This window comes from Polypterus senegalus, chromosome 1 (genome assembly GCF_016835505.1).
Source record: "Polypterus senegalus isolate Bchr_013 chromosome 1, ASM1683550v1, whole genome shotgun sequence".
NCBI lineage: Eukaryota > Metazoa > Chordata > Cladistia > Polypteriformes > Polypteridae > Polypterus > Polypterus senegalus.
This window is the reverse complement of record NC_053154.1, coordinates 246,766,555-246,791,478: the sequence shown is the minus strand read 5'-3', so window position 1 is coordinate 246,791,478 and position 24,924 is coordinate 246,766,555. Positions and strand designations below refer to the sequence as shown.

Here is a 24,924-nt window from a genome sequence, read left to right as displayed (position 1 = left end):
ATCCTGCAGTAGCACAGGCAATGATGTAACTTTAGAAAGAAGTGTTGTTATAATTATGTAATTTGTACATGATACAAAAAAGAGAAATGATCCATAAGGATAAGGAACTGTACTGTATACTAAAGGTGGATTTCACTTTAATATATATGCCTCTTCTGGGATTTTAATTTGGTAAAATCTTGGATTATTTTCTTAACATTTAGTTCCTTAGCTGTTCTCCGCCGCTCTTTTCAATCTATGTGCTTCCGTTAGGTCAGATTATCTCAGGGCATAACGTGAGTTACCACAGCTATGCTGATGACACACAGCTGTATTTATCAATAGCACCTGATGACCCCGACTCTGTTGTTTCACTAACACAATGTCTTACTTGTGTTTCTAAATGGATGAGTAGTAATTTTCTTAAGCTAAATAAAGAGAAAACAGAAATTTTAGTGATTGGCAATAATGGATATAATGAGGTTATTAGAAATAAACTTGATGAAGTAGGATTAAAAGTCAAGACGGAGGTAAAGAACTTAGGGGTAACTGTTGACTGTAGCCTGAATTTTAAATCGCATATTCATCAGACCACTAGGACAGCATTTTTTCACTTAAGAAACATAGCAAAAGTTAGACCTCTTATATCATTGAAAGATGCTGAGAAATTAGTTCACGTGTTTGTTTTCAGTCGACTAGATTACTGTAATGCACTCCTCTCAGGACTACCCAAAAAAGACATAAATCGTTTGCAACTATTGCAGAATGCAGCTGCTAGAATCCTAACTGGGAAAAGAAAATCCGAACACATTTCTCCAGTTTTGATGTCACTACACTGGTTACCTGTGTCATTCAGAATTGACTTTAAAATACTGCTTATGGTTTACAAAGCCTTAAATAATCTCACTCCACCTTATATATCAGAGTGTCTGACATCTTATATTCCAAATCGTAACATTAGATCTTCAAATGAGTGTCTGCTTAGAATTCCAACAGCTAAACTTAAAAGAGGTGGTGAGGCGGCCTTCTGCTGTTATGCACCTAAAACCTGGAACAGCCTGCCAATAGGAATTCGCCAGGCTAATACAGTGGAGCACTTTAAAACACTGCTGAAAACACATTACTTTAACATGGCCTTCTCATAACTTCATTTTGATTTAATCCTGATACTCTGTATATTCAATTTATTATCATAACTATTCATGGTGGCTCTAAAATCCGTACTAACCCCTGCTTCTGTTTCTTTTCCTGGTTTTCTGTGGTGGCGACCTGCGCCACAACCACCTAATCAAAGCACCATGACATTCCTACATTGATGGATTAAAAGCCAGAAGTCCTCATGACCGTCATCATCAAGTCCTTCCATGAGAACCCTAAATACAAACAGGACTTTTTTCATTTATGTTAGGTAGAACGCCCAGAGGGGACTAGGCGGTCTCATGGCCTGGAACCCCTGCAGATTTTATTTTTTCTCTCCAGCCATCTGGAGTTTTTTTTTTTTTTCTGTCCTCCCTGGCCATTGGACCTTACTATTATTCGATGTTAATTAGTGTTATCTTATTTTAATTCTTACACTGTCTTATTTTTCTCTTTTCTTCATCATGTAAAGCACTTGGAGCTACATTATTTGTATGAAAATGTGCTATATAAATAAATGTTGTTCTTGACTCTATTGATAAAAGAGCCAAGCTTATAAGTCTAGTCAGGGACATAATAGATTGTGGATATTTTGTAATAAGTTTCAGCTTGCTGAACGACCGCTTAGCCATTGCAACTGTTACTGGAATAGTTAAAAACAAAACACATGCAGTACAAATGTCTTGCAGACTAACTGCAATCATATGATTTTTTTATTGTGATGAAGTCTGCTAATTCATAAAAAGATGACAACTTTGCAATTTCTTCTCACGGTAATGATGCCCTAAGCTGCATTAGTTTAATAAGCCCTTCTGTTGGGACACACAAGAAACATCAAAAATGAATTCCCGAATTCAAAAATACATTGTAGCACACTCCACTGTATACATTTGTATGTATGTATACGCGTGATCAAATTAAATGATTGTAAAGCAATTACTCTTTAGCGTCTAGTTTTAAAACTATCCATAAAAGGAGATTTATTTCCTGTTTGTGAAATAACAATTCAAAATAACTTTCAATAATTTAATTTGATCACAAGTCTACATACATAACAAGCGATTAAAAAAATACCTCAACCATGGCCATGGAAGAAAAAGATAGAAAATATTGCAAGTCTGGATTAATTTGGACAACAATTAAATCTGTCTTAACCAACTGTCACTGAATAACATTTCTAATATATGATCCAAAAAATTTAGGATTTAGGACAGCTGTGGAATAAAATTGAATGTCTTATCTAGAGCTACATGTTTGCTATTACATTGACATTTATTTTGTTGTCACATTAACACCTGATTATTGCTTATACATTTCTGATTACATCTGTCATTTATAATTTTGAGATTTCACAGCCATCCTAAATCTGAAATTTTTTGGAACATACAATAATTTAAAATAAGCAAATGTGTTATTTTATGGCCATGCTTGAGGTATTTTTTATGAATCAGTGCTTAATTTTCAGGTACCTATATTTATACATTTGCGGAATGCCATACTCATAACATAACTTACATGCATATTTGTATCTATGATTTCAGACACGTTATGAATTTTACACTTAATACTTTGGACTAGAAGAGTAATTAATTCAAATCAACCTCATATTGTAACAGACTATCACAGATTACCTGACCACTTTAGTTTTGAAATGTCACTATATTTAGTGGTCTTATCTCTTGAGTTGCACTGTCTTATTTCTACCCATACTCCTACATTCATCTATAAACAAAAAAAAAATAAAATTATAAGAGAGGGTGATGCACAGACCAAGAAACATGTTGTGTTGTGTACTGTTCTTGTAAAACCTTTGCTAGTTTCCCTTTGTCCTGTAGGTGGTAAGCCTTTCAGATCCTTCTGGGTAATTAAATACAGTTTATAAATCTGGTGCAATTAAAAGGAGAGAAGGATTTAACATTTTTTAGTTTTTGCTTTCACTAATCCTCAGTTATAATCACATATCCTTTTATCTTTTAGAAAATTCCTTCACTTTTGGTTTTATCATAATCTTTAGTTTAAAATTATTTAAAATTACAAAGGAAAGGTAATACACAGACAGACATACTGTACTAAGCATTTTTCTTTTGTCCAGGAAGCACCCATAAAACATGAATGATTTATGTACTGATTTTGAATTTCACTGTACTCTGTAGATGTGTCAATGCATTTGAAGTTTTTTAAAAAGCAGACATTAAATAAATGCAGCAAGAACCATTAGAAAATACATTACTCTACAAATTAATATTTTGGAATTTGTGCACATAAAAATTACTTATTAAAAAAGAAAGCACATTTTAGATGAATGTACATAGGAAACAAAGGCCTAATTGATTGTGAATGCTCATATATGTTAAATGGAGATAAAAAATATTATCACGTCCCCTTAATCAAAAACATGAAGCCTATCATGGAGGCACTGGATGTAAGGCCGGAAACAGCCTTGGACATTAGAGATGTTAATCATTTTTTCTTACTCCCACGAGTGGATTTTTTGTCTTTCAGATGTTACTAGTGTCACACGCGTGCACATGTAAGGCAGTTAAAGGGCCTGAATGAGGGTAATTCTATGCCAGACCAGGGGGTGGCAGAGTGTACTGACCCTTTCTCTCTTTCCACTGCAAACCTCTTTCCACTGGTTTTGAGGAGGCCACTTTCTTTTCCGACCCTGATAACGTCACTTCTGGCTCCAACCCTGATTATGTCACTTCCAGTTCCGGCCCTGATGACATCACTTCCTGTCATCTCCTTTAAAACTGCTATTTTTGCCTCATAAAGACAGTTCTGTTCTGGTCTGAAATCTGCACTCAATTGTACACAAAACTTAACTCTTTTGCAGCCAGGAAACAATATACGGGTGGCTGCCCCAACTTTTTGTGACTTCTCTTCTTTGACATTGGCATAGTTGGCAGGCTAGAAGTACCAGGAGCAGGACCTAATCCAGGTGGTAAAAAGTACCGTGGCCAAGTTTCCAGGTGGGGAGTTTGTTCCATAATTCGTAAAGACCAGGTGCAGGCTCTGTCCCCAATACACTAAACCGGGCTAACAGGTTTGGACTGGTCCTGATGGGGGAGGCACAAGGGGCTTATTATGCTCTCTTGGATGACAGTGCCTTCCTCCCCACCAAGGCAGTGCCCTTGGCTAAATGTGGGGGTGTTTCAGTCCATCAGGTGAAGATACTGAAAAACTGGAGATTTGACCCTGAGCACCCAGCCTATCAGCAGGGGTTCTCCCTTTGGGCTAAATTAGGGCACTGGCTAAGGCCAGAAGAAAATACCACATTGTAAATTATAGAGCAGGTTGCCTGCTTCATGTTATTTTATAAACTTCCTGAACAGTTCACCCTGCCGGTCTGGGGACAACACTTTCATAATATGAAAGAACTCATAGATTGTGTAGAAACAGCTAGGATGGCCTTGCAAACTGGGAGGGCAGAACCATCCTTTGATCAAACTCAGAAAGATCACATCCCAAAATTTCAGCCTCACTGTTACAAACCGAAGCCTGCGCTGAAGTCCCCAAATTAACGGACGCGCAACCTACTTGGGAACAAGGAGGAATGCGTGCGGAGGGAGAAGGAAGGGTACTGTGCACATGTAAATCCCCTGGCGATTCCACATACAGGAGTGGTAATTGTAAATGGATTTAAAGACCACTGGCTGTTTTGACTCTGGCAGAAACATCTCCGTTGTAGCTTGCCAATATGTGCTACCGCAACAGTGGTTAAATTTTAAGACCAGTCTAACCTGCATTCACGGAGAAACCCATTTGTACAGGTCTGCCACCAGTATCATAAGTTGTGAAGGATCACTAACAAAGATTACCGTCGCGGTCATTCAGAATCCAACATTCCTGGTGATACTGGGACGGGACTGTTCTAAAAGTAAAAGCAGTTTAACACTTTCCATGCCGTGTAATCAGCCAGCAGACCACTGTGATGTGGGCCGTCGCAGGCAAACAGCATCAGGAGGAAACCATTCCCCTTGAGGTTGGTCCAGACCCTCTTTCTTAGTTACACTATCAGTTTAGAGAAGGGAACAATGGAATGATGAATTCCTTAAATATGTGAAAAATGCAGTTGTTCTTGTCAATGGCCAATGCACTCATTAGCTCATTCCCAGGGTCCTCACTTTGTCTTAGAAAACAACCTTTTATATTGGGTAGCAGAGCATGAGGGGGAGGTGCGGAAGTTTCTGCTAATTCCATGAACCTTCTAGTGGCAGGTTTGTGAGTAAGGACACACCCACCTCCTAGGAGGCCATCTGGGCACCGAGAAAACTTTGGAGCGGATTAAGCTTCAATTTTATTGGCCAGGAATTAATGAGGAGGTTCGCCGCTTTTGCACATCCTGCCCGGAGTGTCAGTTGAGACAAATTCCGCTCATCTTGTTCCCCTTCCCCTGACTGATGTCCCGTTTGAAAGGATTGGGGTCGACAGAGTAGGACCCTTGGAACCCTGAGCTAAAGGACACAAATATTTTTTAGTAGTGGTAGATTATGCTACCCGGTATCCTGAAGCTGTTCTATTGAGCTCAGCTACTTCTAATTCTATCACACAGGAATTGGTAGGGGTTTTTGTGCGAGTCGCATCCCTAACAAAGTCATAATGGATCAAGGGACACCTTTCACCTCGGAGATGTTCAGGTAAATGGCCAGATTACTGAAAATAAAGCATCTAAAAACTGCGGTGTATCATCCTTAAACCGATGGTCTAGTGGAGAGATTTAATCAAACTCTCAAACGAATGCTATGCAAGGTGGTCAGCGAGGACAGAAGGAACTGGGATCAGCTCCTCCCCCTCGTTCTTTTTGCATATCGGGAAGTCTCACAAGCCTGTACAGGCTTCTCCCGGGGCATATTGGACATTCTTAAGGAAGGGCGGGAGGAGGAGGAGGCCCTCCCCTCTACAAATATATTAGAATATATTACATAATTACGCGTTAGATTCGGAAAGATTCAGCCCTTACTCAAAAGTCACATGGAAGAGGCACAAGCAGCACAAGCCCGACATTACAACCGAGGCACATCTCTCTGGGAATTCCAAATGGGTGATTGAGTCATGGTTCTTGTTCCTACCTGCTATTGTAAATTGCCAGCCCATTGGCAAGGTACTTATGAAGTAAAGGAGAGGAAAGAACTCGTCTATTATTTGGTGAAATAACCCAATCATCAACTGAGCGAGCAGATCTAACATTTAAATCTGCTGAAGCTGTGGAAGTAAAGATCCTGGTCCCTCATCTGGTCAGCCCCATTCATTCTTTGCTCACAAACATAACCTTAACTTTGGTGCAGATTTAAGTCCCAGACAGCGATGGGAGCTGGAAACAGTTATCCTGTTTGTCCTGGATGTAGTGAGTGAAACACCTGGAAGAACCTCTTTGATTGCATATAATATTGTGACAGAGCCCAGGGTTATAGTTCGAGAATGCCCATATCGTCTTACCAAGGTAAAAAAAGCTGAAGTGGAGCTTGAGATCAAGAGCATGCTGGAACTAGGAGTAATAGAGGTGAGTCATAATCCCTGGTCCGGTCCCATCGTCTTGGTCAGTAAGCCTGATGGGAGCTGGATGTTTTGCAATGACTTCCATTGGATTAATCAAGTCTCCCAGTTTGATGATTATCCAATGCCATGAGTGGACGACTGCCTCAAGAGGCTAGGACAGACTAAGTATTTGACAAAATACAAGTGCTCCAGTCCCATAACTCATATAGTACTGCCTACCTGGAAGATGTGGTCATCTATTCCAGTACGTGGGAAGAACACCTACAGCAGGTCCAAGCGGTATTGTGGACACTTGGTAAGGCCAGACTTTGGATTAACACCAAGAAATGATTCTTTGGATTAAGCAAAGTCAAATATTTAGGCTACCTCGTTGGTTGGGGTTGCGTGAAGCCACAGTATATGTAAAAAAATATAAAGTATATGCCATCTGAAATGGCCCTGTCCACGAATCAAGTGGAAAGTCCAAACATTTCTGTGGGATACTACCACCGGTTTGTACCCCTGATTTGACAAAGAAGAGGGCCCCAAAGAATATGTTATGGACTGATATGAAAGAAGCTGCATTTGGTGACATAAAACAGGCCCTTATGTCAGCACTGGTCTTGAAAGCCTCTAAGTTTTCTCTACCTTTTATTCACCAGACGGACACCTTCGGACATAAGTCTTGGTGCCTTGCATACCCAGAGTGTCGACAGTGTTGAACACCCAGTCATGTTCCTGAGTCAGAAGCTGTTGGAAGAAGAAACTAGGTATGCTGCGTTGGAAAGAGAGGCCTTGGCAATCAAACTGGAGATTATGCAGTTGAAGTACTATGTCTTGGGCCATGGGTTCACCCTTGTGATGGATCATGCACCATTACAGTAGATGGCCCTTACACAAGGAGTCAAATCCATGGGTCACCAGGTGGTTTCTTGACCTACAGCCATATAAATTTTCACTGGTACATCGACACGGACTGTCCATGTCAACACTGATGCTATTTTTCGGGTTGACAACATCTTGGTCAAGGACGCCTGACCCGATGGGTTTGGGCTGAGGGGGGTGCCTTGTCACACACATTCACATGGGAGGCAGTTAAAGAGCCTGAATGAGGGTACTGACCATTTCTCTCTTTCCACTGCAGACCAATTATGGAAAATTCCACCTGGTTCTGAGGATTGCACTTCCTTTTTCGGCCCTGATGATGTAACTTCCGGTTCTGGCCCTGGTGATGTCACTTCCTGTCCTCTCCTTTAAAACCGCCAGCTTTGCCGCATCAAGACACTTCTGTTCTGGACTCAATTTTACACAAAATGTAACTCTTTTGCAGCCAGGAAACAATATAGGGTTGGCTGCCCAAACTCTTTTCGTGGCTTACTTGTCTCTTCTTTGACACTGGCCATATCTATTTTATTTAAAGAGAGACACTATGAGACTTAATGTGCTTTTCCATCATTATTTATTTAACAAATGTGTTTATCCAAAGCAGCTTCATAAATGAGTATGCATAAAATGAATTATGAGAGATAATCAGGAAAGCAAAAAGATAACAAATGATACTAAACAACATTTTAAAGCAGAACAGCTAGTTGTGAGGCTAGATTAAAGCTAAAAAAAAATGCAGGTTAATTTACGGTTAATAGGGTTTTGCACAATCCAACTTAGTGCTTCAAGGTGTGGAGCATCATTTAGTGCTGTTGGCAGGAGCATCCCATCATGGAATAATTGGTGGGACAAAACTAACCTGAACATTTTTTTTGTTGTATATAAATGTAACAGAAGTGATCTGGATAATAACAATTGAAAATTCTCCTACAAAATAGATTTTAAACCATTAAAAAGATACTCTAGCATAATCCTTTGTGTACAGCTTTGGTTAATCCCTCCGTTGTTTATTATAGCTTCTGTAAAATATATATTGCTAATTAAGTCTTCTGCTAATTTTTTTGAGACTGAACCAGCTCCTAATGACAGCCATGTTTAAAGATGAAAAAAGCCTATAGATAAGATAAGCAGAACTTCTAGAATTAAAAAATTCACTCTGATTTATATTGTTCATCCTTTCATAGTACTGACATTTAGTAGCACTCATACTTCAACTCCCACTAATCTGTTTATATACTCCTAAACTGGTTGTGGAAGATCTAATGTGCCTAAAAATTCTAAATTATTTCTAAATATATTATTAGCCCTAAAGAAGCTGCCTACTTGGACTGATTTACAAGAGGATTTAAAATCCAATTAAAACTGCTGATAAAAAGAGCATTGGTCTCTGTCGGTTGAAAACAGGATGCAGCACCTCACATTATAATCATACTATCTGTCTTTTAAACAGGTGATGAGTGTCAAGTATTGAATAAATATGTGTTTTTGGTGTTTACCAAAATCATCTCTTCTTTTAATGCCATGCACTGAATATTAGTTTATATTAAGTTAGGCAGAATGACAAGAAAAATAGCTGTGTGGTTATCCTGTTTTAGTTTATCACAGGTTGTAAAAAATTATAGAGCAAAGGTTGTCAGACATCAGTTCTGTGTTTTATGCCTGAGTTAAAAATTATATATACTATGTGTATGTGTATATATATATATAAAGCCGTGTATCCCTGGAAGCTACATTCATTAACATAAAACATCATGCGTTATAATACAATATCTTACAGGACTCCCTGCCTAGTGAACATCACTGAAACAAATATCAGTAAGCTTTAGAACATGCACTTTTATAATTTTGTTTGAAGTTAGACCCTTTTCTAGAATGTTAAAAAAAATGATTTTTTTGACAATGGGCTAAAAAGACACTAAACAAACAGAGAAGCAAGCAAAAGTAAATGTTACTCGTGGCCCTCTACATCCTACAGTACTTATGAAGAGCAACCAAAAAAAGCACAACACAGAGACAATGCCTATGGAACTATTATGAGCAGAACACGGCACAGAACTAATGGAAATGTGTGATGACATCTTACCTGATCTTAGGGCTATGTTAAGAAATTAGGTGGGGAAAAGAAACACAGAAGAAATTGAAAGCAAAGAATCAGAAGACAGAAAAGCAGAAATGCTGTGGATTTAATGACCCCTAACTTAATGTTTTTCTTTTGCATGTATTAAAATTGGAGATAGAAGTATGCTGCGCCCAGAACACATGGGATCTTTTAGCATGATGCTAGAACATGCCTGCATGTACTTAATGTAACATACTATTTTGATGAGAACATAATCTGCTCTAAAAGCATAACAAGCAAGCTGACTTGGCAGATGTAAAAAAAAATGCACAATGGTTTGATTAAAACTAAAAATGTATGAACCCTAGGTCTGCTACTTAAGATACCATTTTAGTAATTTTACAGGTCAAAATGCATTTTGTTATGTCAATACAGATCAAATATCTGGCTTAGCGACAAAGGAATGCTCTAGACTGATTGATGTTGTGGTCCCTAGTTCTACAGTACTGATAGTGCTATACTATATGTTCGTTAAAAACAACGAGTGATTTTATTTAATAATTAACAGTAAAACTACTTTTTTGCATATTAAGGATCATCCTTCAAATTTTGTTTTTGCCTTACATAATGCAATGGAAAATTAGACAAATATAAATTAAAAAAAATTAAACTTAAAAAAATAAAAAATAATTGATGCCAGTGCTATTAAAAAATTTGAATCTTTCACTTTAAATATATTATTTAGGTTATAATACTAAATTTCATAATACTCATAGTTTGTATCTTCTTTTCCCACTTGAATATGTATTTTAATCATAAAAGTGTTTTAATTCACTCATTTCACTTTCTTTGAAAAATGTCATTTATATAATATATATAATAATATAATTATATATATAATAAGTCATTGAAGATTACAGTCCTATATACAAATTAAGCCTTGTCTACTATGCTGTTGCTGTTACTGTGGTTTTATAATACTCTTCTAAAATACTAACACACGCTAACTTATGCTTTTAACACTTTATTAAATACTGCTACATTATTTATTCAATGTGACTTTTCCATTATGTAATTTGTTCCATTTAATTGCACTGGCACCTTTTTAGATAGATAGATTTTAATATTAATTAGCTGATTTTTAAGTATTTCATAGTTTGTTCTGTTTCATATCCCATGTTTTAGGGTAATTGCTCCTTGGAAAAAAATATTTTTGTTGATGGAACATTCTAGGAAACATTTTGGCTTCAGGGCTTTTGTTTTAGCATTTGTGATTCATAAAAAAACACAGTTGGCTATTAAAAAATACTTTTAGCAAAACATCTAGATTATGGAAATTGTGCCTTTTTTAATAAATAGGGCAGGCTTACAAAAACTATTAGTTATCAAAGTTAAATATACACAACAAACACACTGCTTATTTAGATTACATTACCTGGCAGATCGAGCTCCTATGCTAAATCCCATATAGCCATCATGTGGAAGTGAGTCATCTCCAAGTTCTCTCAAATCCTGTGGTCCCAGATATTTGTCAGTGTCGCCTGTCATTGCATCTTCACCTGACAGAAAACCAGAATGTTACTCAAAAACAGCAGCTGTCTGGTTGAGCTGCTAGTCTAGCCTTCAGTTTCCAAATCCTGCTGTGTTCACTTGATAACTAATCAATGTTAAAGGGAAAGCACACCATACTGGCTAGTGGCCAGTTCAATGAAAACACCATGCTTAATTCTGGAAAAAGAAGGCCAAATGTACAAAAAAGTTTCAAAAAAAAAAAAAAAAGCAATAGCTTTATATCTGATTCAAGTGACTTTTTTTACATTGCATACATGCACTCAAGTTTGCTTATTTTGCTCTTAGCAATGCACATAAAGCGTAAGCTGTCTCTTTTTCCTCTTTTCCCACTGCAGTTACCTAAGGGTGAAAATATGTTCATGAATAATAGGTTTTTTGGAAAGGAAAAGAAAATCCAAAGCAGACAAACATTCACATTCCTAGAAAATAAAATCCACAAAGGCAGCAATGCCTGTCCCCCTGCTGACAGAGCTTGTACAACTCTGGCCCATCCCCCAAACACCGGGGGTGGTAGTGGAGGGAGGGGGTGGGGGTTTGTTTCCCAGTTCAGGCATGGTTTATGTTTAGTGACTGGCGCAGAAATGGAGACCTAACAATCTGACAACAGTCAGACAATTTCTGCTTTTTTAATCTGCTTACAGCATTTCATATTTTCCCTTTCTGAAGTTTGCCAATTTGCTGGCAATAATGTGTGAGCACACAGTTAAAAGCTTGGGCACAGCCATTGCTAATGGCTAGTTAGCCCTCAGAGCCGCTTATGAGCTTGGCATTTTTGGGGCATGACTAACAAACAAACAGATCAACTTTCTACTGCAGCAATGGCTAAGAATATAAGGTGATTATTCTAGGAAGCAACTGGCCCACCCCCCACCACTAAGATCTGAAGACAGACAGCAATAATTTATAACTAAAACAGCAGCTTCTTGAAATGTGCATGCCTCTGCAAAGAAAAAAGGCACCATTGAAAAGCCTTTGCCACCTGCATCACCAGTACCGTTCCATTAGCCACCATTTGGAGAGTATGGATTAAGCCACCACTCAGACATTTGGTTTTTAAAAATACTGGAAATCACTGAACTCTGAAGACAATGTTCAGTCTCTCTTATTTGAATACTTTTTTTGTTTTGCAAACTTAAATGAATCACAAATGAGGAACTGGAATATGATGAAGCACATTCATTACCTTTTTAGAGAAGCCACGTAAATTTAAATGTAATGGAGTAAAAACATATCATAGCAATAATATAGACAAAATTGGAGATTTTGCAAATATTTCAAACTTTTTACTTTAAAGTTCATAATTCGATATGCTCATAATTGGCTATAATGATGCAAAGGTTTATTCAAAACTTTTAATAAAGTACTTTTCAGTACAGATGGCATGGTAGCAATGCAATTGTTCCTCAAGGCACCTGGAACTTGAGATCAGCTAAAGACTTGTTGACTGTCTGCGTGGAGCTGGAACTTCTCCCCAGTGTAAATGTGAGTTTTCTCTGAAAAATCTGGTTTTCCACTTCATAATAAAGATGAACGTGTAGGTGTACTAGTGATGTGATGCTAAATAGGATCTGATATGAGTGTGAGTGTGGATGTGTACTTGAATATAGTCTGACATGACTGCTCCTCCCACTGGAGCTCGCTTTTAACTTGTACAAGTAGATCCAAGGTTATACTATAGCTCTTTCCCACCTTGCATTAGAAAAGCGAGATTAGTTAATGGATGACCCTTTCATTGTGACAAAGAACTTTGGACTTATTCATCTTCTGGATATTTGGATTGTGTCTCATTTGTTTGTTTTTTCCCCTGGCTTTTGGTTACAATTAAAATTTGCTAAAATGGTGAAAAAAAGAAAAACAAAAAACAAAAAGCACCACTTCTAACAGTTCCATTATTTGCCATCTCCATAACTCCCTCCAGAAAGCAGGAGGCAATTGTCTCTAAATGCAGAGTATTTTCTTTCAGGTATAAAATATTCTTGTAGCCATGTTGTGGGTTAGTATTATGCCAAAGAGTGTTTGTAAAGCATTTCTTCTAATCCTGATACTCCTGGTCCATTGGGTCACAAAAATTCATTAAAATCAAAGCAATAGTCAATATAAGAAAATATAAAATAGTAACTAGAAACCTAAATTATTAAAGTTAAATGGAGAGGGAGCAGAAGAATTGAGCAGTAACTAGCAATTAAAAATTATAATGCTTTACAAGAACATTTACAGTTATGATTATTTGTTGTATTGTATTGTTATAAGTAATTTATAAATAGTAATTGTGCAAAGTGTATAATTGGACCACTGGTTGGTTAAGCAACACACATTGCAGGCTGCTGAAAATGACCTGTGATGTATAGCTTTGGGGTTGGCTGGTTATATTATACCATTTTGAGAATGGGCCAGGAATCCACTAACCCTCCAATCCCAAATATCTTAATACTAAGGCCTCAGGTTAGCATGTTGCGAATGTTACTGTATATACAGGCAAAAGGTGTACTGGAGTTGACCTTGGTAATATATTCTTTGTCACACAGTTCATGAACAGGCAGCTTTACAAATTTATATTGCAACAAATAAAGATATAAGATGATTAAATAAATCATTGCTAGATATTTGTTTGCTTATATTTGGGCTAAGACAAAGAATAAATGAACTTAGCTTAGCTTTGTACAGTTGTTGTACAGTTTATATAGATCATGTGCCCTGTTTGCTCAAAAGCAACATTCTTTTCCATGTGTCTCAGCAGTCAGTGCTGTGTTCCACAAACAAAGATTCAACTGCAGTAAAATATACAATATATTTGGATTTTCCACAAACTTTAGCAAATGTTTAGGTGGAGTGGTGGCTCTAAGGCTAGGGATCTGCACTGGCAATCAGAAGGTTTACTAGGGGGCTCCGCTCCCCTGCTCACTTCACTCGCCCACCCCCGTGTTTGGTTTACCAGATACTGTATACCATTTGAAGAGATTGTTATTTTCATGGGAATTGTTACTGTACATATGCATTATTTTCACTTTACTTTAAAAACTTTTGTAAAAACAATACTTGTCCTTTATTTCCGGCCCCGGGCGTGGTTACACCTCTTTCTCGCAGCACGTATAACACTGCTCGCGTTGTGAAGGGTTGGGGGGGTGGGGTGTTGTTTGAACACACACTAAGGAGATGCCGTTGGATCATCTGTTGTCTTTCTGCTGCTGGCAAACCACCTGTTCTGCTTGTCGCATGTCGTTGTTTTAAGAGTTGGGACCACATGATGCGTGTCTGCCAAAAGCAATCCAACAACAGCTAGGTTATATGTCCGTGGACTTGTTTTAAATGATGGCTCACTGCCTTGGGATTAATAAAGTAGCTCCTGTCGCGCTGCCCGTCGATCATTTTAAAGCCTGTACAGCTGCTGTCCTTTTTGCCACTTCGTGTCTCTGCTGCTCGCGTTGTGAAGGGGGGGTTAGGGTGGCTGAACGCTCGCAAGGAGAAATGGTCGGATCATCTGCTGCGAGCTGCGTGTTTTGCTTGTTGCTTGTCATTGTTTTAAGAGCGGGGAGCAAGTTAAAGTGTCTCTCGCGGGACTTCATATTGTCTTCCGAGAAGATCACGTCTCGTTTCCCTAGTCTGCCTCCCCAAGATTTTTTCTATTTTATAATAGAGAGACTATATACAGAGTAGAAATGTAATTACAGTATATGTGCAATGAATTTAGCTTGCGGAAATTTTAACCTTCTTTACAAGGCAATTAATGATTACATAAAATATTCAAAATGCACTAGCAGGCATGCTTGCACAGGGTTACACAAACATAACAGCCAGAATGCTTTGGGATTCCTGTAAGCTGTACTTCTTACAATAAATTTAAATGCATCCCTGCTGCATGTTTATGTAGATTGTGTCAGATTGGCCAAATGTTTTCGTAATGCTAAAATATCAGTAGCATAAAAACTAGAAAACCTGTTTTGAAGGATATGATCAGCGTAAAGTTGTTCACTTGAAAACATACACAAAACACAAATAAAGTAAAGCCACAATGAACCTTGGCTTTGGGGATTTAGTGCATTCAGAAATATCTCTAGAAAGGAAAGTCATCAAGCTCATTTTATCTTTTGCATTAGAAGTGACTATGCTTTTTTTCTCCAGTAGCAGTCTTGTAGTTATATTTTGTTGTATGGATAATGTCGTTAGCCAAATTCCAAAAATGAGGTCTACATCCCATAAAACTGCTGTCATACATTACATCAAAAGTTTTAGAACACATCAATTTTTCCAGTTTAAACAGGAATGCACACAGTGTAATGTCTTTAAGTTTCAAGAAATAAAGGCATAGAACAAATAAACAGTGACAAGTAAGAAAAAAGTCAAGGAATCAATAAATGCACAAAATGTTTTTCAGATTTTTGATTCATCAAAGTAACAAACGTTTACTGATATAACAACCACACTGTGGTAACCCTTTTGATTCAGAATACTAGTCACTCTGTGCAAGTCACCAACTCCTTCTTCAGCAAAAAAATCTCAGGCCATCAAACTTCCTCCAAATATGATAGTTGGTTTCATACACTAAGGAACCATCCTTTTACCAACATCACGGCATATAAACATCCTGCATGATGAACCGAAGACATCAAAATTTGATTCACCGGCCCATTAGATTTTCTTCCAGTCTGCAGTAGTCCACAGCTGGTATTTCAAGACCCTATTTTGTCCTTTAAAGAATGCATTTTTTACTGCTGCTCGCCCTATCAAACCTGCTGCACAAATTCTCCTCTTCACAGAAGAAACTGAGACTTGCTTTTATTGACTACTGTTAAGCTGTGCATGAAGCTGTTGTGCTGTTAGGAACCTATCCCACAAATTGGTAACCCTCAGAAACTTGGGACTGCCAGATCATTTCTCATCAGTTTCTCCCAGTTTCCACTTGGCTTTGGATTATATAGGACACTGTAATCACTGACACTGATTTTTTTTTTTTTTGCAATTTCTCTAAATAAAAGGCCTGCACTTATAAGGGCAATAATGTTCTGTCTCATTTCATTTGTTAATTGCCATTTTCTTGCCATTTTCACTGGAATATTGTCCAAGTAGTATTTCAGATGTTGTAGTAACACAGTCTGTTCCAATTCTACTTTAACACAGACAGATGTTTTTAAGTAATCAACAGAAGGTGGGACACCTATGCAAATTGTTTGCTTCAGCTTAGTCCTAATTAGTCCTGTGCAATTTACTTTAATTGCTGCAGAACATCTGTCGGTTGTAACCTAATAATTGTTACCTGAAGAAGGTCCATTTGTAATATTCTGAATTCTCTTTTTTCAGTTTTTCTAACCTAAACTTTACATTTAAACTTCTGGCAGTTTACTGCTTACCTTTTCACCACTGAGGTCATTCATTGCATTTCAACTGATTAAATCTGAGGAAAAACTGAGATGTTCTAAAACTTTTGACAGGTAATGTATGCATTTTCTTACTTTTCAGATTAAAAAAAGTTAACCATACAAAATAGCACACATAATTATATGGACTATAGAGTCATATGAAAAAATATGGGAACCCCTCTCAGCCTGTATAATAATTTACTCTACTTTCAAAAAAAAGATAACATTGGTATGTCTTTCATTTCCAATGAACATCTGAGTACTGGGGTGCTTTCTGAACAAAGATATTTAGTGAAGCAGTATTTAGTTGTATGAAATTAAACTGGCTGTGCAAAAATTTGGGTACCCTTGTAATTTTGCTGATTTGAATGCATGTAACTGCTCAATACTGATTACTTGCAACACCAAATTGGTTGGATTAGCCCGTTAAGCCTTGAACTTCATAGACAAGTGTGTCCAATCATGCAAACAGGTATTTAAGGTGACCAGTTGCAAGTTTTGCTTCCCTTTGACTCTCCTCTGAAGAGTGACAGCATGGGATCCTCAAAGCAACTCTCAAAAGATCTGAAAACAAACATTGTTCAGTATCATGGTTTAGGGAAAGGCTACAAAAAGCTATCTCAGAGGTTTAAACTGTCAGTTTCAACTGTAAGGAATTTAATCAGGAAATGGAAGGCCACAGGCACAGTTGCTGTTAAACCCAGGTCTGGCAGGCCAAGAAAAATACAGGAGCGTCATATGCACAGGATTGTGAGAATGGTTACAGACACCCCACAGATCACCTCCAAAGACCTGCAAATACATCTTGCTGCAGATGGTGTATCTGTACATCATTCTATAATTTAGCGCAATTTGCACAAAGAACATCTGTATGGCAGGGTGATGAGAAAGAAGCCCTTTCTGCACTCACACCAGAAACAGACTTGCTTATTGAATGCAAATACTCATTTAGACAAGCCAGATTCATTTTGGAACAAAGTGCTTTGCACTGATGAGACAAAAATTGAGTTATGTGGTCAAAACAAAAAGCGCTTTGCATGGCGGAAGAAGAACACCGCATTCCAAGAAAAACACCTGCTACCTACTGTCAAATTTGGTGGAGGTTCCATCATACTGTGGGACTGTGTGGCTAGTTCAGGGACTGGGGCCCTTGTTAAAGTCGAGGGTCAGATGAATTCAACCTAATATCAACAAATCATTCTGGATAATGTTCAAGCATCAGTCACAAAGTTGAAGTTACACAGGGGTTGGATATTCCAATAAGACAATGACCCAAAACACAGTTCGAAATCTGCAAAGGCATTGACGCAGAAAGAAGTACAATTTTCTGGAATGGCCGTCACAATTCCCTGACTTGAATATCATCGAAAATCTATGGAATGATTTGAAGCAGGCTGTCCATGCTTGGCAGCCATCAAATGTTAACTGAACTGGAGAGATTTTGTATGGAAGAATGGTCAAAAATACCTCCATTCAGAATCCAAACACTCATCAAAGGCTATAGGAGGTGTCTAGATGCTTTTATATTTGCAAAAGTAGGCTCAACTAAGTATTGATGTAATATCTGTTGGGGTGCCCAAATTTATACACCTGTCTAATTTTGTTATGATGCATATTGCATATTTTTCTGTTAATCCAATAAACTTAATGTCACTGCTGAAATACTACTGTTTCCATAAGGCATGTCATATATTAAAAGGAAGTTGCTACTTTGAAAGCTCAGCCAATGATAAACAAAAATCCAAAGAATTAACTAAACAATTAACTTAACAAACTTTATCACATGAATGTAAATTAATGTTATTTCCACTTTTTCCTTTTCTTTAAAACAGAGGCATGATTATATCCTTAAATAGGGCTATGGATGTTTGCAGTATCTTGCATGCAGCTCAAAGACACAATTACATAATTGTAATGTCAGATGAATGCTTACAATGATTTTGCTGGTATGTTCTCCCTTATCTACTGTAATGGGTATTTTGTTAATATTTATGAAATGTTTTAATACCTCAGTCAAAATGAAAATTTGTTGGCATTGTTTTAAAAAAGTGCCAAAAATTATAATAATTTGGCTTAAAGAAGACCAAAACTGGATGGATGGAATAATTCTGCATATTTTCTGATTTACTGTACATTTATGAAGAATGTGCAATAAATCCACATGTTTATAAATGATCACTATTACCTGCTTGGTAATAGTGTCAAAAAGATACTCATTTGCTTAACACTTTGGACATATTTTGGCTTTTGGTGACTCACACGGTCTGCTATTAAAAATATCTATGTAACCTCTTGATTGGCACACTAATTTTATACACATGTCATTGCAGTCAAAGGACATCTGGCAAGGTAATGTATTGCGGTCAGTCATTAGTTGTAAAACACTGGAACCCAAGATTAATAGAGATGGGAGTGTGCTGATACCAGTATTATTTATTGCTAATGGATATATATTTAACTGGAAATCAGTTACAAATTTTATCTGTTAATTGATTTTCAATTTGAAACACAATAGTCTAACCATTTTCTGTGAAACTCTGTTACCATGGCAATAACAGCACCACAGCCACTACCACTGGGGGTTAATTGCTATCAACATAAGTTTTCATTTTTATTCTTATTTTAAAAGTCTTTTACAGTTTTAAGTATTTTTTATTCTTGAAGTCTCACTTATTAATTGTAAAAGGTTTGCTAATCATTAGTGGAAATGCTGATATGGAAATTTTCAGAGTCACCTTTTATATCTGACATTCCCATTTAGTTTTTTCATGTGCATTTCTGGGCAGAGATTTGGAAAGAACAGAAAGTTTCTTTTGACATGCTGAATGATCCACCTTACTAACCTTCAGGTATCACATTACTATAAACACAATGTGAGCGATAAAAGCCACATCTAGCTGAGCTGTTTATTTATTATTACATTTTTAATACAATGAAATGAGGTGAGAGGTCAGCATTACTTCACAACTTTGAGAAGTTATCTCATAATTCTCCCACAGGTAGCTACTGCTTGGGAAATTGTTCATACATATGATATTTACCACTAGGGTAAGAAAGCTCATGTTTCTTGTATTTTCCATAACACACAAACTCAGCCTTATACTGCACCCATACATAAAGTAATGTCTTACTATCAGTATTTTTTAAGATGTTTTCCAAAGTAAACATAGTAATTAAAATAAAAATCTCATTAACATGAAAATACTGTACATTATGAAAGCTTTTGCAATAGAATAAATTAATCTAATATACTGTTGCATCCTGACATGTCATTCAGCAAAGTATAAGAAATATACTGGTAACCGCAATTAAACCCAAAAACAAAACAGAAAATCAAGCTCACCTGAAAGGCAATAAAAGCAGAAATAGCAGCCAAACCAAACCATTTAATAATTAGTAGCCCCTTTGGCATATTTACTTTCAGGCACATCAACAGAAAGACACATTGGCATGTTTACAGTGTTCAGCTGCATGGCAGTGGCACCTCATTTTGCAACACCAATAATAAAAACAGTTGTTTAACTAAAGAAACTGTTCTTTTGGTTCAGTTGCAGGATGCAGCAGCCAAGTTGCAAAGCACTGCAAGAAAATTATTCTTGGTCTTAAATGAAAAGGTTTAAAACTGGCACTTAATGCATGGCTGATACATTAAATGGTAATAAAAAAGGTGTGAAAACTTTAAAACCTGCTAGGTTTTGCTACTTTCTTGCCTGGTGTACAATATGTTGATGGCCAAGTGACTTCCCATTTTTCTTTTTCTTAGCTGATTAAGAATAGCAGCAGCTCCTACAGTTCATTTCAGTCATTTCAATACAATTAAATGCTTTCAGAGTTTCTTAAGCCCTTGCGCCTTGCAAGCTTTTGGTACAGAGTAGCAGTTTTTACAAAAAGCGATTCTGTTAATTAAATGTATTAGAGCCATGCATGTTTTCTCTGTTAAACAGCAGTCACTATTGAATCATTCTACTCAGTTTATGAATGAAAAATCTCTGAATACAGCATGAACACTCACACAAATATGTGTTGATTTGTTACCCTGAGAGGGAGGGTTATAATGGGTATCAATGAAGTACAAGTCAAGTGAAGTGTTTGGAATTAATGAAAAAAACAACCACTTGTTATCAGGTGAAAGAAGTTCTTAATGTAAACCAGTTGTGGTTGAAAGGGGACCACTAGAAACTAGCAGCCCATTCATTTATATTGTATGTTCCATTTAATCTAACCATGTGATGGCACCAGGGAGTCACTGCAAAGACTTAATGCGACAATTTGATATGGTGGAGGGCAGGCCCTTCAAACATGGCCTTAGAAGCCAGGGGAGCCCTGGTTCCTGAGATATCATCATTGTGCCTAGGTTATTGACTACTTTGCAAGACATCCTAGGACCTTAGAAGTAATCCTGGAGTTGTCCTAGAATTAAATCCAAGAATGCAATATAAATAACGCTCACTGTCAATGCCCATTAACTCTTTACTCATTGTGGGTGAAGCTACCCCACAGGTTGGTTAGAGTCTAAACTCCTATGCAGGAAGGTCCAGTGGGACAGCTGTTATTTTGACTTGTTTTTTTGTTTATCTTTCCACTCTATGAAAACATCACCTAGCTGTGTCTTTAATAAAAAGTTCTTTTGACTGAACCAGAACACATATTAATGGTAAATTCCTCATTTACAACATTTATGTATAAAACTGGGTAGCAAAAAAAAAATGCTCACCAATTCAGCTTTTAGGAAAAATTAAAGGTGCAATTAGAAACAACCAAGACATCTACCACATTGTTCTACAGGGACTCAAAACAAACATACAGTGCCCTACATATTGTACAACATACATATTGTTGACTTCCTGATTTCTTTTGTTATAACAAAATCTTATTAGATAAAGGGCAACTTTAGTTCGCAAGTAACACTTGAATTTTTCAGGAAGGGGCAAACACTTTTTCTCGGCACTGTAAGCACATGCATATGATGAATGAATGACATAAAACAACAATCACAAACCCAATTATTCCAGTTTAGAGGGAAGTTGGCCAGATCCTATTCTGGCAACACTGGGTGGAAGACAGAGACCTTCTTCCAGATGGAGCACTAGTTCATTACACGTTCCACTGACAAACACAAGCACCCATGGGACTAATTTAGAAAGGCCAATTGACGACATGTGTTTTTGGATGTGGGAGAAAGCATGAATATCGGGGGGGAAAAAACCCCACAAACTGTACATTAGAACCAGGGAAAATGTGCAGACATCACACAGACAGCAACCAGGTATGGGAATCAAACCCAGGACAATAGTCTTCTGTTAGGTGGCGGATCCAAATGCTAACTCACAATGCTATACTGATTAAATTAATAAATTCAGTGTATCTCATAGGAATTCTGGAAACGGGAGAGGGACGTGTGCATTTACTTTAGTGTTTACTTGTTAATTATGGTCTGACAGTTTGAGGCAGATAACTAGCTAACATATGATAAATCTTAAAATGTACTGTATAATGGAAGATACAGTCTCCTGTGTTAAAGCCCTGGAACACATGATCTGAGAAGCCATTTATAGCTAATTAGATTAATTTGGTAACAAAGTGCTGACTGGTTACATCTGCTGCCAATTTTGTATCAAATATATTTAACTGAGCTCACAGGGCATGCACAAGTAAATACCATGACCTTTATTTCAAATGATGTCTGTTGCTAGGAGACAGTAAAGCCTTTTAACTCTATATAATGGTGTGTATAACTTAAAAGAAAGAGTGAATGAATATGTGTCAAACAGAATAGTAATATGATAGATACTCCATGTATTACTCTTTTTAACACTACCTTTAGTAAACAATTCACTATTAATAAAGTGAACTTTTTGTTAACTCAAGGCTCAATAACCCAGGAAAAGTCAAAAATAAAAAACGAGCAGATAGAAGAGAACATTAGTTTTGCTCTAATGAAGAAGGGGTTATTTTGCAAGTCAGCAAAAGGGCCACAGCAGAACAAAATGACACAAATACCTTCTTCAACATCTGAAATATAGTCAGCTTCATTGACAATTTCAGGGACATTGACTTTAACAGCTGCATAATTTAAATGAACAAAATAATAGATGGTTAATAAATGACATGCATTTCAAACACAAATGCAGAATGTTTCATTGCTTATAGTAAGCAATGAATAACAGTGATTTGTTAGGACTAAATAAACATGAACAGAAACAATATTTAAAAAAACGCAATGCAGTACCTTCATCATCAGACATATCAAGAACTTCATTCATTGTCTCAGGTACATTCATTTTATGCTTTTCTGTCACGGTCTGTGAAGAAAAAATCAAACATTTCTCAGCAAGTAATTATTTTTCATTGTACACATACCATGCAAAACACATAAACCTGAACTGAGAGAAAATTTCACATTTTCCATCTTGTAGAACAAGAAATACTGAAAATAAATCCCCCTGTTAAACCGAATCTGTGTTAGGTCAGCAGATCCTGAGGTATTCAATTCTAGAAATAACAGGAATAATCTGGTTACTGTAACCTCTACATGTTTGCAACAAAGAAGCAATTGAAGTTAGTTTTGCTGACAAAGGTATCATTTTCTGCCAGTCCACTGATACACAGAATTCATTCATACAAAAATGTACAGAAAAACGTAGTATGATTGTAATGGCTTTACATAGATTATGTTTCATTTTTGAATCTTCTTTCACACTTTAAATTTCTATACAATGATGGCACTGTTAAACAGTTTTAGTATCTTAGCTTGGTACTTATTAAAATTGGTACAAACACCTCGCTAGGATTTCTTTCTTCCTACAGTAAAGCAGAATTCAAATCCAACATTTCTTTTGAATCACTTTTAATTAGTTATGTCACTTGTATGTCTCACTCTACTGAGGGTGATACAGTTTGTATGAAATTTACAGCTTGTGGTCCCATATGTCTGAGTGGAATATACAGGAATAAAAATTGATGGATCAAAGTATGTTTGTTCTCTTTAATTTTAATACAACCTTTTCTTGTTAGAGGTTTGCTTTTTTAATTGTTTCTAAAAACACATCTTTAAAAATGAAATTTAAGACATTTCATACTATAGTACAAATATATCCTAAACATATTTTATCCCATCCTTTACCAAAGACAATTACTCTGCTCCATCACTGGAGAGGCTGGAGCTTACCCATTGCAGCAGGAACCATAGAAACTTGGATATGGTGTAAGTCCATCACAAGACACATTCATTCACATATTCACAGTCAGACATGCCAGAGAAAATTAGATTCGCCAGTTGAGGTAACAGTCTTTATTATATGGAATGAAAACTCGACTTTTTGGGGATAAGACAAATAGACATCAGAAAACACACAAACTGAACAAAGACAGTGGCAAGACCGTTAAACAAACCTATCATTCTGGTACCTATCAGACAACGAGCACTACCCTGAAAGCATGAATTCACTTCCATTTATATGCTCAAAAGTACATTAAATGTTTTAATAACAGCTGATGTGAAATACATCAATACATTTTAAAAATATTATACAAACTTTGGGAAAATTAAGTGGTTCATGGTAAGTACCAAATCCCTACAGATTAAAATCAGCCCTGAGAAAATGGAAAACAAAACTATAGACTGGGGTTAAAAAGTTTTGATAGAATGAGAGGGAGAGAGAGTGTTGTTTAGCTTAATAAAATGTATTGCATATTATTGCTGTAGTATTTTTTTATTAACATAATCCTCTGGTTGTAATCTCTTCTAGCATTTGTACATTTAGTACATACTATATAGAGTTTTCCAGAAAACATATTTAGGCTGAGTCTTAAGCAGCAAAGCCACTGGGGGGCTCCTACAACATAATCACCCTCAAGACTCCTCAGTGACCATCATGGCAAGAACCACTGGTGTAGAATAAAAATAATTTTCTTGTCTTGTACAGCTTGAATTGGTGCAAGCAAAGCAAGTAAAGTTATTTACTTTAATTATATACAAGGAGCAAAATAGTAAAATTCAACTCCACAACCATAGACTTTACATAAGAATGGTTAAATCTTTCAATGTAATTCAGTCTAATACGTACTCTTTTACTGTTATGTTTATGTCTTGTGGTGGGAAGCAGTGAGCATGCCTGGAACCATAGGTGTGGATTTTTGGTTTCAAGGTGGAAAAAAATGCACACCACTGGCTGAACAGCAGGGTATAAATAAAACGATCAAAATATAGGTAGGTGGGATAACAGACAGATACAAATGACCCTGCTTTCATGTCTAAGACATGCCTTTCCTGTTTTCAAATTTTGAGTTGATGTGGAGAACCATATAAAATGAATGGGTGTGATCAGGAGTTGTGAGAGAGTTTTGAAAGAGTTCTGTAGATGGACTCCTATCATAGGAGACAGAGAGAAAGATTAGCTAAGCTGCAGAAGGGAGACGAAACTGCTGATAGTAGAGAGTAAGTTCTTTGAAAACAAATGC

General features: G+C 36.8%; 1 protein-coding gene across 10 annotated transcripts in view; it reads right to left on the bottom strand.

The window, feature by feature from the left end:
• Positions 1-24,924, bottom strand: part of ank3b (ankyrin 3b) — a 633,883-nt gene that overhangs the window by 98,217 nt on the left and 510,742 nt on the right. For 5 of the 10 annotated variants that reach the window (XM_039771420.1, XM_039771428.1, XM_039771412.1 and 2 more), the window contains 3 exons: positions 22,694-22,766; positions 22,465-22,527; positions 10,974-11,097 (listed from right to left, as the gene is read on the bottom strand). In XM_039771420.1, the coding sequence (XP_039627354.1) occupies positions 10,974-11,097; positions 22,465-22,527; positions 22,694-22,766 (260 nt within the window). Of the gene's footprint in view, positions 1-9,562; positions 9,575-10,973; positions 11,098-22,464; positions 22,528-22,693; positions 22,767-24,924 lie in introns of all 10 variants that reach the window. The other 5 variants (XM_039771398.1, XM_039771378.1, XM_039771390.1 and 2 more) reach the window with 2 other exon arrangements.